Source organism: Panthera pardus, unplaced genomic scaffold, assembly GCF_024362965.1.
Source record: "Panthera pardus isolate Hobbes unplaced genomic scaffold, ASM2436296v1 HiC_scaffold_20, whole genome shotgun sequence".
Lineage (NCBI taxonomy): Eukaryota > Metazoa > Chordata > Mammalia > Carnivora > Felidae > Panthera > Panthera pardus.
Window position 1 is genome coordinate 85,378,889 of NW_026526766.1, and position 14,175 is coordinate 85,393,063.

The following is a 14,175-nucleotide window of genomic DNA, read 5'->3' on the forward strand; positions in this document are numbered from 1 at the left end:
AACATGTAGAGAGTACCCATTGTGCCCACTATCCATATTTAACAGAAATTAGCATTTAGCCATATTTTATATTTTTTTAAGTAAAATAACACTACAGATAGAGCAGAAATCCCTCTTACCCTATGCTTCCTCTTTCTTCCCCATAGAGGTATCTACTCTCCCGAGACCAATTTATGTTATTCCTGTGTAGGCTTTTTATATTATACTGTTGTTTTGTATGTGTTACAGTGTTTACAAAACTGGCATCATGCCTCAGTGTAAACATTGTTTTGCACCTTGCACTTTTCCACTGAGCTTATGCTTCTAGGACGTAATCTGTATGGATACGTATAAATTCAGTTTAAATTCAGTTTCTTCGCTGTTTTCTGCTCTGTAGAATTTGTTGGGTGAATAAACCACAGCTCATTTATCCATTTCCCTCCTGAGGGGCATGTAGACTGTTTCCACCTTTTTGCTGTTATACACAATGCTACATAGAGCATCCTCATAAATGTGTCTCCTTGTGTGTATACTATGTGCAGGGGTTTCCTGGGGGAAATCTGGGGGATACCTAGAACCAGAATCGCCTGGTCACAAAGGCATAGCATCTTCACCTTCACTCGCCAGGCTAATAGCTTTCCAAATATTTGGCACCCTAAGAGCCCATTTTCCCACATCCTAGCCACCACTTGATGTTGTTGGGCTAATTAATTTTTGACAACCTACTAAGGTAAAAACACTTTTTCTCACCGTTACTATACAATTTGCATTCCCATGATCACCGGTGAGGTTAAGCATCTCTCCTTGTACTTATTGGTCACGTGGGGTTTTCCTCTTTTGTGAATTTCCCGTTTGTGTCCTTTACCCATTTTCTCTGTGTGGTTTGCCTCTTTCTAACTGATATTTGAAGTCCTTTATATATCTCAACACGAATCCTTTGCTGGGGGTGTGGGTGACATGATCCCTCCTCCCAGAGTACACCTTGCCTTTTAACATTGATTTTGCTGACTTTCATTTGTTTGTTTTGGTGCAGAAATGTTTAATTTTAATGCAATCAATTCAGTTTTGTTTTGGTTTTTTTTGTACTTTAGGTCTTATGCTTTTTGTTTCTTTCTGCAAGGTCATCGACATCGTCTCTTATGTTTTTTTCCCCAGTAGTTTCACATTTTTGCTTTTTTACATTCATGGTGTGAATCCGCTTGTGTAACATAAGGTGGGAGGACCCCAATTTTGTCTTTCTCCCCACGGAGCCCGATGGTTCTAGCGCCGTGTACTGAAAAGACCCTCCCTGCCCCACTGACCCACCATCATGAAGCGAGTCTGGGCTCTCCCTTCTAATTTACCGAACTGTTTCTCCGTCCCTGCCCCAACACCAAACTGGGTGCAGTCCTACCATTTTGTGTGTTGTTCTGATATCTGGTAGGGCAAGGCCTGTACTGCCCTTCTTGACAACTGTCCTGGAGACTTCTTCCCTTTATTCTTCCATCAGGACATTAAGACCAGCTGAAGTGAGCAGGCAGTGGTCAGGCAGCGTTGAACACCACACCGCTGGCAGTTTTGAGCTCAGAATTGATGTGCCCAGCTTTTCATTTTTTCAAACACTCACGAAGCTGTACAGGGGTTGGATTTCAGAGGATCCGTCAGGAGGTAGAAGAAGGTCGTGTGGGGACCCAGCCCACGTGGTGACCGGAGAGATGAGTATGGAGGGGATGTGCAGAATCTAGGGGCCTCGGTGATCGTGTCTGGCAAGTAAAGAGGGGGTAAGAAGAGGAGAGGCCGGTCACCGTCTGGGAGAGGCCAAGACGACCCCACACTCCAGGCCAGATGACTGAGTGTCCATGGTTGGAAATACAGGAGGAGGTTCCGGGTGTGACCTTCACGGAGCAGAACTCAGGGTACCTTAGGAATGTTCAGACAGAAGCATCCTGGGTGTATTGGTCTCGGGTTCAGAAAAGAGGGCTGTGGGACAAATTTAAGAGCCAAAACCAGACCCAAAGAGGGAAGTCTGCGTAGAAAACACCAACACGAGAGCCAGGTAGAGGATAAGGAGCCCACAGAGGAGACAGAGTGGCAGTGACCAAGAGGCACAGGGAGAGGCAGGAGTGAGACAGCACAGACAGCCGGGACGCAAGGCGTTGCGAGGAGGGGCCACTAGCACCGGATGCCGCAGGCTGTAGGGAGAAGGTGTGAGGGCACAGGCAGAGCTACGAGGAGCACAGTCCTCTGAGGAAATGCGACTGGCCAGGAGGAACACGGGGCCAAGGGCCTGTATTCCACAGAAAATGGGAGACGACGATGTATTTAAAGGCTGTGGAAGGGGCCGGAAAGAAAGGAGGTGATTGTGTGAATTCTCAGAGGGGACAGGCAGGACCGGGGAGGAGAGGAGTGCCCGAGCCCCAGGCCCTACAGGAAGGCACGTGTGGATGGAGCACATGTGACAGTTGCAAGGCTGGAGCTGACAGCCACAGTTTTCTCGTGGAGGTGGAGAGTGGTGTCTCTCGAAAGGGAGGGGGCTTGAGGAGAGAGGGATTGGTGGTGGGCGCAGGGATCTGAGGGAGGAGGTGTGTGTGCACGGTGGGGGTGTGGAAGAGAGGCAGGGGTGAGAACCCAACAGCTGGGAGCCGGAAGCCCGCGCTCCGGGTGATGTGAGTTCCTGCCTCATGAACCTTCCGGAGGGCCAGAAGGGACCTAGACTTCCTGTGGCGACAGGCTGGGAACAGGGCTCCTTAGTTTGGACTTTATGAGGATGATCCAAGCATGCTGGAGAACCAGGGAACCCCTCGGTCCCTTGTGCATCTATGGCGTCTTGGGGTGGAAGATCTGAAGCCCCAGATGGACCTCGGGCCTCACAGCCTCTCCAGAAAAGTGTCTCCACGTGTGCGTTTGATATGGTCGAGCTCCTTTGTGGAAGCCCTGGTTCCTATGTCCAGTGTTTGTCCCCGGCAGCTGTGGCTAGGCTAGCACCTGCGGTCACCTCCCTTAAAGTTGTCTCTTCCCAAGCCACAGAAATGAAAGTACAATAGTGGTCGGGGCCACGGCCCTCAAAATCTAGCCACGGACATGAAGGATTCTGCCTCAGTCTCTGCATCCGGCACTCAGTGTGGTCGGTGGCCCTGGCTCCCGGCTCTCATGACCTTCCAGTGACCCCGCGCATAGGGCTGAGAAGGACATGGTAACAGTTGTCAGAATGTAACAAGTAGAAGTGCCACCTGTGAAATTCTAGGTACATGAACTTGTGACCTCCCAGCCACCTGCAAGGTGAGTTAAGTTACTGCCACTTTTCAGATGAGGAACCCGAGGCTCAGGGAACAAGTTAAGTAACCTGTCCAAGGTCCCCAGGCAGTAACTGATAGGCCTGGGGTCTCAACCCCTGCCTCCCTAGCCCTGCCCTACCTCGGTAAATCCCCCGCCTCCTCTGAGAAGCCCTCCTTCCATTTTTGGTTGAGTGAGCAGGCAGAGAAGGACACAGGGCCAGGTCACTGGACTCGGACTCAGAAGATGGGCCGTGAAGTCCCAATTCCGTCACCCAACTGGTGGCCCTGGATACGTGTTGCCACGGGGAAACCAGGCCAGGCTGCCTGTCCCCACATCCACCCCATCTCCATCCGCACATTCTCCCTCCCCCGTGTTAGTCGGTGGCACTGCCTGGTCAGGGGGCACCGTGCAGAGCAGGACGCTGGGCACCTTAACAGTCGGTTCAGAGGCTAGTTATACTGCCAGTGAGGGCTCAGTGTCTCCCGAGTAGAAAGCCACCAGGCCTGTGTGAACCTGGCCCCACTACAGCAGCCAGGCCAGGTACCTGACCCCGCCCGGAGCCACCTCCTCTGGGCTTCCCCAGCCCAGCTTCACCCCCACCGCCATCACTCTCTCTCTCTCCTGTTCACAGGCCCCTCCACTGGCTCCAGTTCCGCGAGGTTCAGCCGGCGGCCCACCTGTCCCGACGCGTCTGTTGCTGGCAGCCTCCCCACACCCCCTGTCCCGAGACACCGGAAGAGCCACAGCCTGGGAAACAAGTGGGTGACTGAGCAAGCCCCCCCCACCGTGGGCTCCAGGGCTGCTGGGACTGCTTGGCTACTGGGGGCCGCCTTGTCCATCTGATGCGTGCTCTTGGTATCCCTGGCTGGCGGCCTCTCCTCAGGCTGGCACAGGCTCGGGGAGAGCCGGGGAGGGGCGGGGGAGCGGTCCCGGCTGCGGCAGCACGGCCTGTGTCCTGGTGACAGGGATCACTGGCTCAGGAACCAATGGAGGAGGCATACAGGGAAGTGCAGGGCAGCAATGGTTGGATTCCAGAAAGTTTGCCAAGCTTGGTTGGTGCCTCCCTTGCGGAAAGCTCCAGAGCCCAGTGGAGACCGTGACTGTCATCCAGAGCATCACTCAGTGTCTCGAGGCATCTGCCTGTGTTGGGGCTCAGAGTCTCTGCTTGCCCATGGCTTCAGAAAGCCTGCGGAGCAGTGAACCTGCCACTGGTTCACCCAGCCCTGTGGACTGACAGCTCGGGGACATGTATGGACCTCAGCGTGGCTGGGGGCAGCCATGCCCGTGTCCCCAGGGTATTGGGCACAGGCCCTCGAACCAGTTGGATCCCTCCTCCCTCAGTTCTTTCCTCCCTCCATCCCTCCCTTCCTTCCTTTCTTCCACCACCAAAACGCAAGCCTCAGCCAGCTCAGGCTGGCCCTGGAGTCACTTATAGGCTGGAGGGGAAAAGGGTTGCTGTCTGAGGGTTTAGCGCTTGCCCCGTGTTAGATACCCTGCTACATGCCTGCCAAGCATTATGTCACTGAGCCCCTGCAGGCCTCCGAGGTAGGGGCTGTATCATATACATCGTAAGATGAGTCCTATGAGGTTCAATGGGGCGAAGCACCTTGCAATGGTGAGTAAGGTTGGAACAAGGATTTGGACCAGACGTGTGACTCCAGAACCAGGCATGCTGCCCACAGGGCCACTCTGCCCCTTCACTCGTGTGGCGCCATGGTTCACAAGCACGATCCACTCACATGAGCCTTATAATCGTCCTGAGAAACAGGCAGGGCAAGTATCCATAGTCCCCATTTGACAGATGGAGAAACTGAGGCTCAGAGAAAGGATGTGACTTGCCCAAGGTCACGCCATGAGATAGGGCCGAGCCTGGACTTGCACCGTGGTTCTGGGTGGCCGCCTTTTTCCTCCGGCTGCACCATCTCAGCACCCCAGGGCAGGTATACTCACTGTGACTCCACAGATAAGGAGCTCTGCCTTCTTTCTTCCTTTCCGTTTTCCAGTATGATGTGTCAGTTGAGTGTAGTTGAGAGTAAAAGTGCGACATTTCCATCGGAGAAAGCGAGACACCTGCTGGACGACAGTGTCCTAGAGTCTCGCAGCCCCCGCAGGGGCCTCGCCCTCACCTCCTCCTCTGCCGTCACCAATGGACTCTCCCTAGGTAAGCGTCTCCGGCCTGCACATGACAGTGCGGTGTGTGCTCCGTGTCTGTCTCTGTCACTGTGCAGTGCCCGGTGGCCCCTCACCCTCTGCAGAAAGGGCTCCCCTACAGGAGTCGCCAGAGCCAGGAGGGCTTTGCTTCCCCATCTCCAGGGCTTCACAAAGTGACCTGGGTTTGTCCTCGTCCTGCCGGTAGCCCTGAGCGCGGCAGGCAGGTGGAAGGAAGCCGGACGCACACCCGAGACCCGCTGTCATTGGTTGGCAACTGCGAGAGCCTGGCCGCGGCCCCAGCGGGGCTTCTGTCCTGGGGGAGCCACAAGGCCCAGCGTGCAGAGCCAAGCGGGGGGGAGCTGCCGGGGACAGCAGCTGGGTGGGCCACCGGGTTCTCTCACTCGTGTACTTGTCTTCACACTGAGAAGCCAGAGTTAGGGAGGATGAAAAATTGATCTTCGGGGATAAAATTGCATGTCTGAGCTTCAGCCAGAAATGGTACTTATGTCAGCGGAAGGAACAGAGACAGAACTGCCGAGGCTGGGGTGGAGAGAGGTTGGAGGCAGAGCTGAGGACACTGTTGAGCTCTGGTCACAGGCCTGTCACCCTGCGGTGCCCAGGTCACCTGTCATTACTACCATCAGACAAGTACTCTCACTGGCTGTGTCCTTTCAGTGTGCCTGTGCTTCCGTAGTCTGTGTGTCTGCGTGTCTGTCTGGGAGCCCTCCCAGGGCTGGGGGTGGCTTAGTTGCCGGGCTGGGGGTTTGATCCGGTGTGGTCTACAGGGTGGGGGGCCCATGAGCACTGGGAGGAAGGGGGAGGAAGGGGAAGGGCGGGAATCACCTGTCACACGTCCCAGTCTCTGAGGCAGTGTCCCTACAGGGGCAGTCATCTCCCACCCCCCGGAAGGGCTGTGACAACCAAAGTCGGCACCTGCCTTCTCACCTGGGGGGAAGTTATCCTAATTGGACCCAGTCAGGGCTTTACAACAGCTTAGGACAGTGCAGGCTGTGGTTCCTAGGTGTCAGTGTGTTGGGGAGAATTCTGGAGTCAGTATGTTCAGGAAAGGCTGGGCTGCACCAGGTAAGCAGATCCGTTCTGAGAGACTAGAGTATGCTGATGAGCATTATGGATCTCTCCAGAAAGGCAGTAGAGTCTGCAGGTCCCCACAGCCCGGTCGTGGAACCCTTTCCTCGGAACGTCCTGGAATGGGATGGGGGTGAAGTTCTGAGGAACCATTTTGGGAAGTGCCAGACCCAGAGCATTCAGCTGGGCAGCTGAGTTTTCCATCCAGGAAAACTTTCTGAGCTGTGCCTGTAACCCCCAGGCCTTGCTATTCCTGAGACAGAAAAGGGACTCAGGCACAGCGCTGTCCGGTATCCAGGCAGATCACCAGGAGGTTGGTCCTCAGCCCCTCTTCTTGGGAAACTCAGATATCTTTCTGTCTGGAGCCGAAAGCCCCGGGAGTGAACTGCGATGTGCGCATGTGCCCTGTCTGGAGACCTTTCCACCCGGTGACTCCCAAGGGGCCCGAGACCTCCTCCCTCCTCCTTTCCAGCTGGCCCGCCTTAGTGCCAGCAGGCAGCCCAGGCAGAGAGCCGAGCCGAGGCACCTCCGGGTCCTGAGAGAGCGCACAGAGGCACTCGGCAGTGTGCAGTGACAGGTGTCCTTGTGGCTGGAGCCGGGCCTTGGAGAGCCGGTGTCCCGGTCCACCCCAGAGGAGCAGCCTGGGGGAGGTGGAGCCCATCTCTTGTGTATGCTGGCCAGGAGGCGAAGGGGCGCTCCCTGGAGGCTTCTGTCTAATGCCAGGCAGCTTCTCTGTGACCATTTGGGAGGAAGGAGGTGCTCATTTGGCCCCTGTCCTCACTAGGTGAGGCTTGTCCTAGCACTGGTGTCACTTGGGCCAGGAGGGAGGCGGTGATGGGGCCAGGCCAGGCCAACACAGAGGCCGAGGGACACAGAGCCTGGGGGGCCAGCGGGCAGGTAGCTGCCGCCTTCAGCGGGGCAGAGGGAAGGGAGTGGAGGGCCTACCGGGAACGGCGGGAGGGGCTGGTTCTTTGACGCTCCCAGGAGAGGGCGTCAGAAATAGCAGCAAAGCCCCAAGTCATACGGAGGCCCACAGGGTCAGAAAGCTGTTCGTCTGGCACTTCTGTGGAGCTCAGGGGGCCTGGGCCCACTGACCCAGGAGAACAGACTCCTCCGGGGTTGGCCGCTCTTCCACGAGGCCGCCATGCTCATCGATCTGTGTTCCTTTTCCAGGCAGTAGTGAGAGCTCAGAGTTTAGTGAAGAGATGTCTTCAGGGCTGGAAAGGTGAGTGTGGCCTCAGCTCGGCCTCCCTCCCAGGGTGGCGCTCAGGGCTCCGGGCAGGGACCGGCCCCCACCCCCACCGCCCCTCACTGGCCGCTCCTCGGGTCAGCTCGGGGCCCGGGGGCAGGCCCCCTCGGCGTGGGGGGTAGAAGAGCAGGATGGGCAGGGGGCGGGGGTCCCGGCCCCATGCTCTGAGCAGCCCCACTCATCTTCCGGTCCAGAGCTAGCCCAGGCGCCTGAGGCCAGTAGCTCTTCCTCAGGCCGAACTGCAGAGGAGAACCTGCGAGCAGATTTGGTCTGAAATGTGGGTTCTTAAAACCAGACTCCTGAGATGGGCCTGGTGTGGAGATGGGCCCGTGGCTCCGCCTGGTGGGGTCTGAGAGTGTTACACCCGCAAGGCCTCGGCTTTGGGCTGACACCCGCCCCGCTGGGCACTGGTGACAGCGAGTGGATCCCAGCCCCGGGTTTGGCTCCCTGTGGTGAGCCCTTCTGCCCCGGGAGTGGGGCCTCCTGCTTGGGAAGCCACTCACCCCACACGCTGATGCTTTCTCTGCCGGGCACCAGGGGGGCCCCGGGAAGACAGAGGTCCTGAGCGGGGAGCTCCCACAGCGGCGGCTCCGCCGGAAGTGAGGGGCGTCGTGGTGACTGGAGGTCTGAGGGGATGGCAGGGAGAAATCCACTGACACCGAATGCTACAGAGAGGCAGGTCCGCACCGTCCTTCACAGTAGCCCCTCCACCAGCGTGCGGGGGCCCGTGCGCACAGAGGGACACACACACGCCCACACTTATACACACAGTCTCCCACACGCGTGCGCACACACGTGCATCCATACACGTGCTCTCGCATGTGTGGGTGTACGTACACATGTACGGTCACACACAGCTCACACACACACACACACACACACCTCACACGCTCCTCACTCCTCATTCCTCCGGGGGGTGCTGACGCCTCCTGTCTCACCGGCCCCCACAATCATAAAACGGCCAGAGAGGAGGAGGTGAACCCACCCAGCGAGTCCTCACAGGGCAGAGGGACGTAAGTGATAAGCCAGGAGTGACTTCCGTTGAGCATTCCCTGTGGGTCAGACGCTGTCTCGGCCCCACCGAATCCTCAAGCACTTTGCACGGTGGTTATCCGTAGTGTCCCCGTTTTACACCTGTGGCCAGTAAGGCTCAGGGAGGTGAAGTGACTTGTCCTGCTTCCCGCTCCTCTGGTAGGGCAGAGCCGGCCCAGGTCCGCATCCTCCTGACCACCGAGCCCACCTCTTCACTGCTATGCTCCCGGCCTGGTCCAGAGGGCCACTGTGACAGCTACAGGCACTGGCCCCACGTCAGTCAGTCGGTTGGTCGGTCCGTCCGTCCTTGGGAAACCCTGGACGGAAGGCCACGAGCCCTCGGAACCTGCCCCCTCTGCCCTTGCTGCGGGACCTCTGGAGGGATGTTTGCTCTGTTCTTGCTTGGGTCGCTCGGGCAAATGGTCCCCACTGCCCTCGCCCTGAGGCCGGCCCAGCAGTGGAGATGAGAACCAGACAGGGTCTAGGGCAGACTCCACGTCTGATGAGCAAAATTTTGGCTTTTGTCAACATCAGTCAGGGGACTCCTAGGGAGACCCTGAGGAAGGGGGCTTACAGGCAAGCCAGTGTCCCCTGGCCACAGGCCAGCGAGGGGACACCGAGTGGGGAATGCAGTCATGGTGCCAGGATCCTGAATATCATCCAGACTTGAACTTATTCACTGGTTCGTTCATTCCCTCATTCACTCACTCATTCATTCATTGAGTAGCTGTTTATTAAGCCACTGCATCCTGCCAGGCACCCTGCTAGTCACTGAGGGCAGCAGGTGTGGATCCTAAGGAGCACCCATGACCCAGACTGGAGCCACCAGGAGGGAAGACAGTGAGAGAATTCCTGCCCCCGGGAGAGGATGCTGTACTTAATCAGTAGTGAACCCTGTAAGGCGCAGCATTTCTCTTTTTTCTCTTTCACTTAGAATTTGGCATTCAATTTCCCATCCATCATAATGTTCGTAGTAGGTGCTTGGGACGCAGGACCTCCAGCAAGCGCCGGTCTCCCAGCTGGCTCAGCCAGGCAGATGCCCAGGCCTGGGAGCCCGCAGGGAGAACGTCCTGTTTCTCATTCTCTGGGGACCCAGCTCTGGGATCCTAGCCCGATGAGGAGACAGGAGACCACTTGCCTTGGAAGGTGCCTGTGGGGCTGGGATGAGCCCTCCAGCGTGAGACCCACGCTGCGCCCTGGCCTCCACCTCCTGTGGCCTGGCCTCCAGTCTGCTTTTCCATCCTGCACTAGCCTCTTTCCACGTCCACCGGAAAGAACCCGCTCCCCCAAATGCACGCGAGCATTTTAGACTTTGGTCAAGACCCGGATGGGAGAGCTGGAGGGGAGAGTCTGTCTCACGCTCTTTGAAAATCTTCATCAAACGCCACTCTTTTCCACACAGTTCAGTGGCCACAGTTCACTTTGCCACCGGGCCTCCCTCCTTCCTAACCTTCACCCACACCATGCTCAGCCCCACTGGGTCCTCCCTTCACAGTTGACGATTTTAGATGAAGTTTTTTAAAAGAGGAACAAATTGGGTGATGGAGGTACGTGTACGTACAAAAACACGTAATGTCCCTCATCTTGGTTCTCTCTGAGTCCTAGGGTCATCGAATGAATTTCTTTCCTTCATTTTTTCCCTCTCCAGATCTGCCACAGTGGGCACATGCCTTTTTTACACCCTGAAAAAAAACTAACATTTAACTTTTTTTAAAAAAAAAGATATAATCAGAAACATTTACTGATTCGTTTTGAAGAGGTAACATGTGAAAAGTATGGCACAAAGTCATCGCGAACCCCTCGGCCATCTGTCTTCTCTAGTCCCACATTGGCAGTGTGTGGAAAGGGTGCTCTCGCGTGAGAGGCGGGCCAGATGTTTTTTGAGTTTGAGTTGCCGTACTTTGATGCTTTTATGAGTTTCACTCAGTGTGTCCCTCTTGCCACAGGGGGTGGAAAGACGAGGAGGCAGAGGGGTCCTTGGGGGTCATAAGAGGAGAGTGTGACAGCCTCTCGGGGGCAGAGCTGTTTCTCCTTCCCAGGGAGGTGATGGATAGAGGGGAGCTAGTCAGAGCTCAGAGTCCAGCGGGGTGACCCAAGGCAGACTGCGGGGTCAGGGGTGGTTTCCAGTGGAGGCGATGGTTAAGCAGAAGCCCGAGAACTTTGGTGAAGAGGACCACAGTGGGCCCTCAAGAGGGGTGGTGGGATCTGAGGAGGCTGCGAGGCCTGACTCATGTGCCAGGATGAGAAAGGAGGTGGCCCAGGGACGCTTGGTATGGCTCTTAAGAGTCACTGCGGGAGAGGTGGGCTCCGTGATGCATCCTGGTCTCTGAAGTTCTTAGCGTACCTCTGCATTGAAAGATCATGATCTGGCTTCCAGACACTACCAGCAGCGCCGGGAGGGGCCTGAGATCAGGACTGCTTGCTCTCAGTGACCTTGGGCATGGCTCTCAACCTCTGGGCCTGAGGAGCCTCAGCTCTACAGCGAGGATACTCACAGGAAATACTTAGCACACAGGTGGAGTTGCTATGTTTGGGAACTTACTTGGATGCTTTTATGAGTTTCCTTCAGTCTGTCCCTCTTGCCAGCGAGCCAGTGATCCGGGGGTCCAAGACTGGATGTCACGGGTGAAGAGGAGAGTCCCCAAATGGCGGTTCAGTCATCATGGGATGGATGAACTGCAATGAAGACGAGTGTCCACCAGCCCTGGTTGGCCTCCAGGGTGACACTGAACTGTGGGGAGGACCCCTTTAAGAGGGTGCTGCAGACGGTTGGCCCCGCAAGTGCTCCAGGGTGTCGAAGAGGTTAGGTGACGCAGTTTTTCCCTGCGTGAGGTTTACTTGTTCTTTTTAGCTGGTGGAATCTTCCAGCATCCTTAGGGAGACCCCAGGAAAGTAGGGTCATGGCAGCAGATTCCTAAGTCTGCCACCCCCAAACCAGTTTTTAAAGACACCCCATTCCCCTCCTGAGAAGATCAAAGGGCTCTGGCAGATTTTGCCAAGGTACAGAGGTGCCTCTTGAGCCCCAAACTGCGGCGTTTTGAGACAGGGAGGCAGTCCTGGAGGTGAGGGGTGCCTTTAACTGAAGTGCAACACGAGAGTGGCTGTTCACAGGGTGACTTTCACAGAGGGCCTCACTGCTTCCTCTCACCCCCGTGGCTGAGGCCCAGGAATCCTCCAGGCCCGTGTCCCTCACCCACCCACCCCGTGGTCTGCTTCCCCCAGCCCCCATCTGTCTTGTTCTGTACCCCCATTCCGCTGCTCTGCCTCCTGGGGCAACCCAGTGGGACGATGTCCCAAGCTTCTGATTTCGGTTTCCCCCCAAAGATGACATCTCTTGCCTCACTTTCAGCAGCAGACACTGAAGTCTGGAAAATGAGGCTCCACCCAGGAGCTCAGACCCCTTGGAGAGAGAACGGCTGGCAGTGGTCCCTGGGCCTTTGGCTTGACCTCGTCCTGGGGCCCTGGCAGATGAGGGCCGGGCCGTGCCCACTAGCTGCTGTGGCTTCCCAGGTAGCTGAGAACTTTCAGCCCACGACCTCTCTGCCCGGTACCTACAACCCCTCAGACTCAGGTCCTAGAAAATGGGAGGACTCTCCGTCTTGTATCAATCCGTCTCCGTGCACAGCTGCCACAGTCCCCTCTCTCCCCGCAGACCGATTTCTAGACTTTTCAGCTCACAGAGGGGAAGACGGACACCTCACAGCTCCCAGGTTTACACGTTATACCTTCATCCAGCCACAGAGCCTGACTTTCCGTGTCTCAAATCTGGTTCTGAGTTGTCATGAGAGAAAATCTGATTGGCCTGGCTTGGGTCAAGTGTTGTTTTATCCTCTCAGTACGAGTAGATAAACATGCAGTATGGATATGGCTCCTAGGGACCCACTCAGATCAGGGACATTGCCCAGAGAAGAGTGAGTGAGTGAGTGAGTGAGTGACTCATAGGCAGTAAAAGGCCTTTAGCAAGTACGGCTAGAAGGGATGTCCTAGGGCCCAGCAGAACGCAGACTGGCGGCTTCCTCTCTGCAGATGAGGGTGGATCCTCAGCAAGAGGTTGGGATCGAGCTCTGGCCTAAGGGGATGGCTTCCCGTTAAGGGTTCGCTGGTGCGGGTGGACACTGTTGATGAACAGCATCTCCTGGGCCCTTCCATAGGCAGATGCCTGCCTCAAGGGGCTCTGCGCGCTTGGGGCAGAACAATGGGTGGAGAAGCCTACTTCTGCTAAGATAAGATTACTGAGGCCCCAGTGTAATTATGATCCAGGACTTCTCCCGTTCCCCAACCTCCTAAACCAGCTTTAGGACATTTAATCCCCACGATACCACCTAATGTGTACCTGGAAAACTAGTGCGGAGGAGAGGCCTTTCAGACCTGCCTTGGCTAATCTGAATTCTCATGATGCTGTTGCCCCAAGTGGGACCCTGGTTGCTTCTACCTCAATAGCACTACCCGCTCTCCCTCTTCCTAGTGCTGTGACCTTGGGCAAGTTACTCCATCTCTCCAAGCCTCAGATTCCTCATCTATAAGGTGGGGAGAAGAAGAGTGCTGCCTAACAGTGTTCCTAATTGTTAGGACAGAAAAATCACAGTGTGATTAGACAAGATAAGGAACAAATACTGCTTAGCACTTAGCACATTGCCTAGCACCCATCACTCCCATCATCTCCATCACCCCCACCATCCCCATCACCCCCATCACTCCCATCATCACCCCCACCATCCCCATCACCCCGATCATCTCCATCACCCCCACCATCCCCATCACCCCGATAATCTCCATCACCCCCACCATCCCCATCACCTCCATCACTCCCATCATCTCCATCACCTCCACCATCCTCATCACCCTGATGATCTCCATCACCCCCACCATCCCCATCACCCCGATCATCTCCATCACCCCCACCATCCCCATCACCCCCACCATCCCCATCACCCTGATCATCTCCATCATCCCTACCATCCCCAATCACCCCCACCGTCCCCATCACCCCGATCATCTCCATGATCCCCACCATCCCCATCACCCCCATCACTCCCATCATCTCCATCACCCCCACCATCCTCATCACCCTGATCATCTCCATCACCCCCACCATCCCCATCACCCCGATCACCCCCACCATCCCCATCACTCCGATCATCTCCATCATCCCCACCATCCCCATCACCCCCATCATCCCATCATTCCACCATCTCCATCATCCTCATAAGCCCATCCTTATTATCACCATCATCCTTATCACTATCATCATCATCATCATCATCATCATCATCATCATCATCATCTTGCATACCACTTGGGACTGAAGTGTTTTATTTGGTTGTCATCCTACATCTTCCCCAGACCAGACTTCCCGTGAGTAGGGTTGCTTCCTGCATCCCTCCTCCCCACCACTACCCAAGATCCACCCCTCAGAGGAGACT

General features: G+C 56.1%; 1 protein-coding gene across 14 annotated transcripts in view; it reads left to right on the forward strand.

Moving 5' to 3' along the window:
* RALGPS1 (Ral GEF with PH domain and SH3 binding motif 1) overlaps positions 1 to 14,175 on the forward strand; it is a 314,360-nt gene that overhangs the window by 282,190 nt on the left and 17,995 nt on the right. For 12 of the 14 annotated variants that reach the window (XM_053908291.1, XM_053908299.1, XM_053908296.1 and 9 more), the window contains 3 exons: positions 3,866 to 3,992; positions 5,238 to 5,395; positions 7,645 to 7,696. In XM_053908291.1, coding sequence (XP_053764266.1) covers positions 3,866 to 3,992; positions 5,238 to 5,395; positions 7,645 to 7,696 — 337 coding nt within the window. The remainder of the gene's footprint in view (positions 1 to 3,865; positions 3,993 to 5,237; positions 5,396 to 7,644; positions 7,697 to 14,175) is intronic. The other 2 variants (XM_053908297.1, XM_053908298.1) reach the window with 1 other exon arrangement.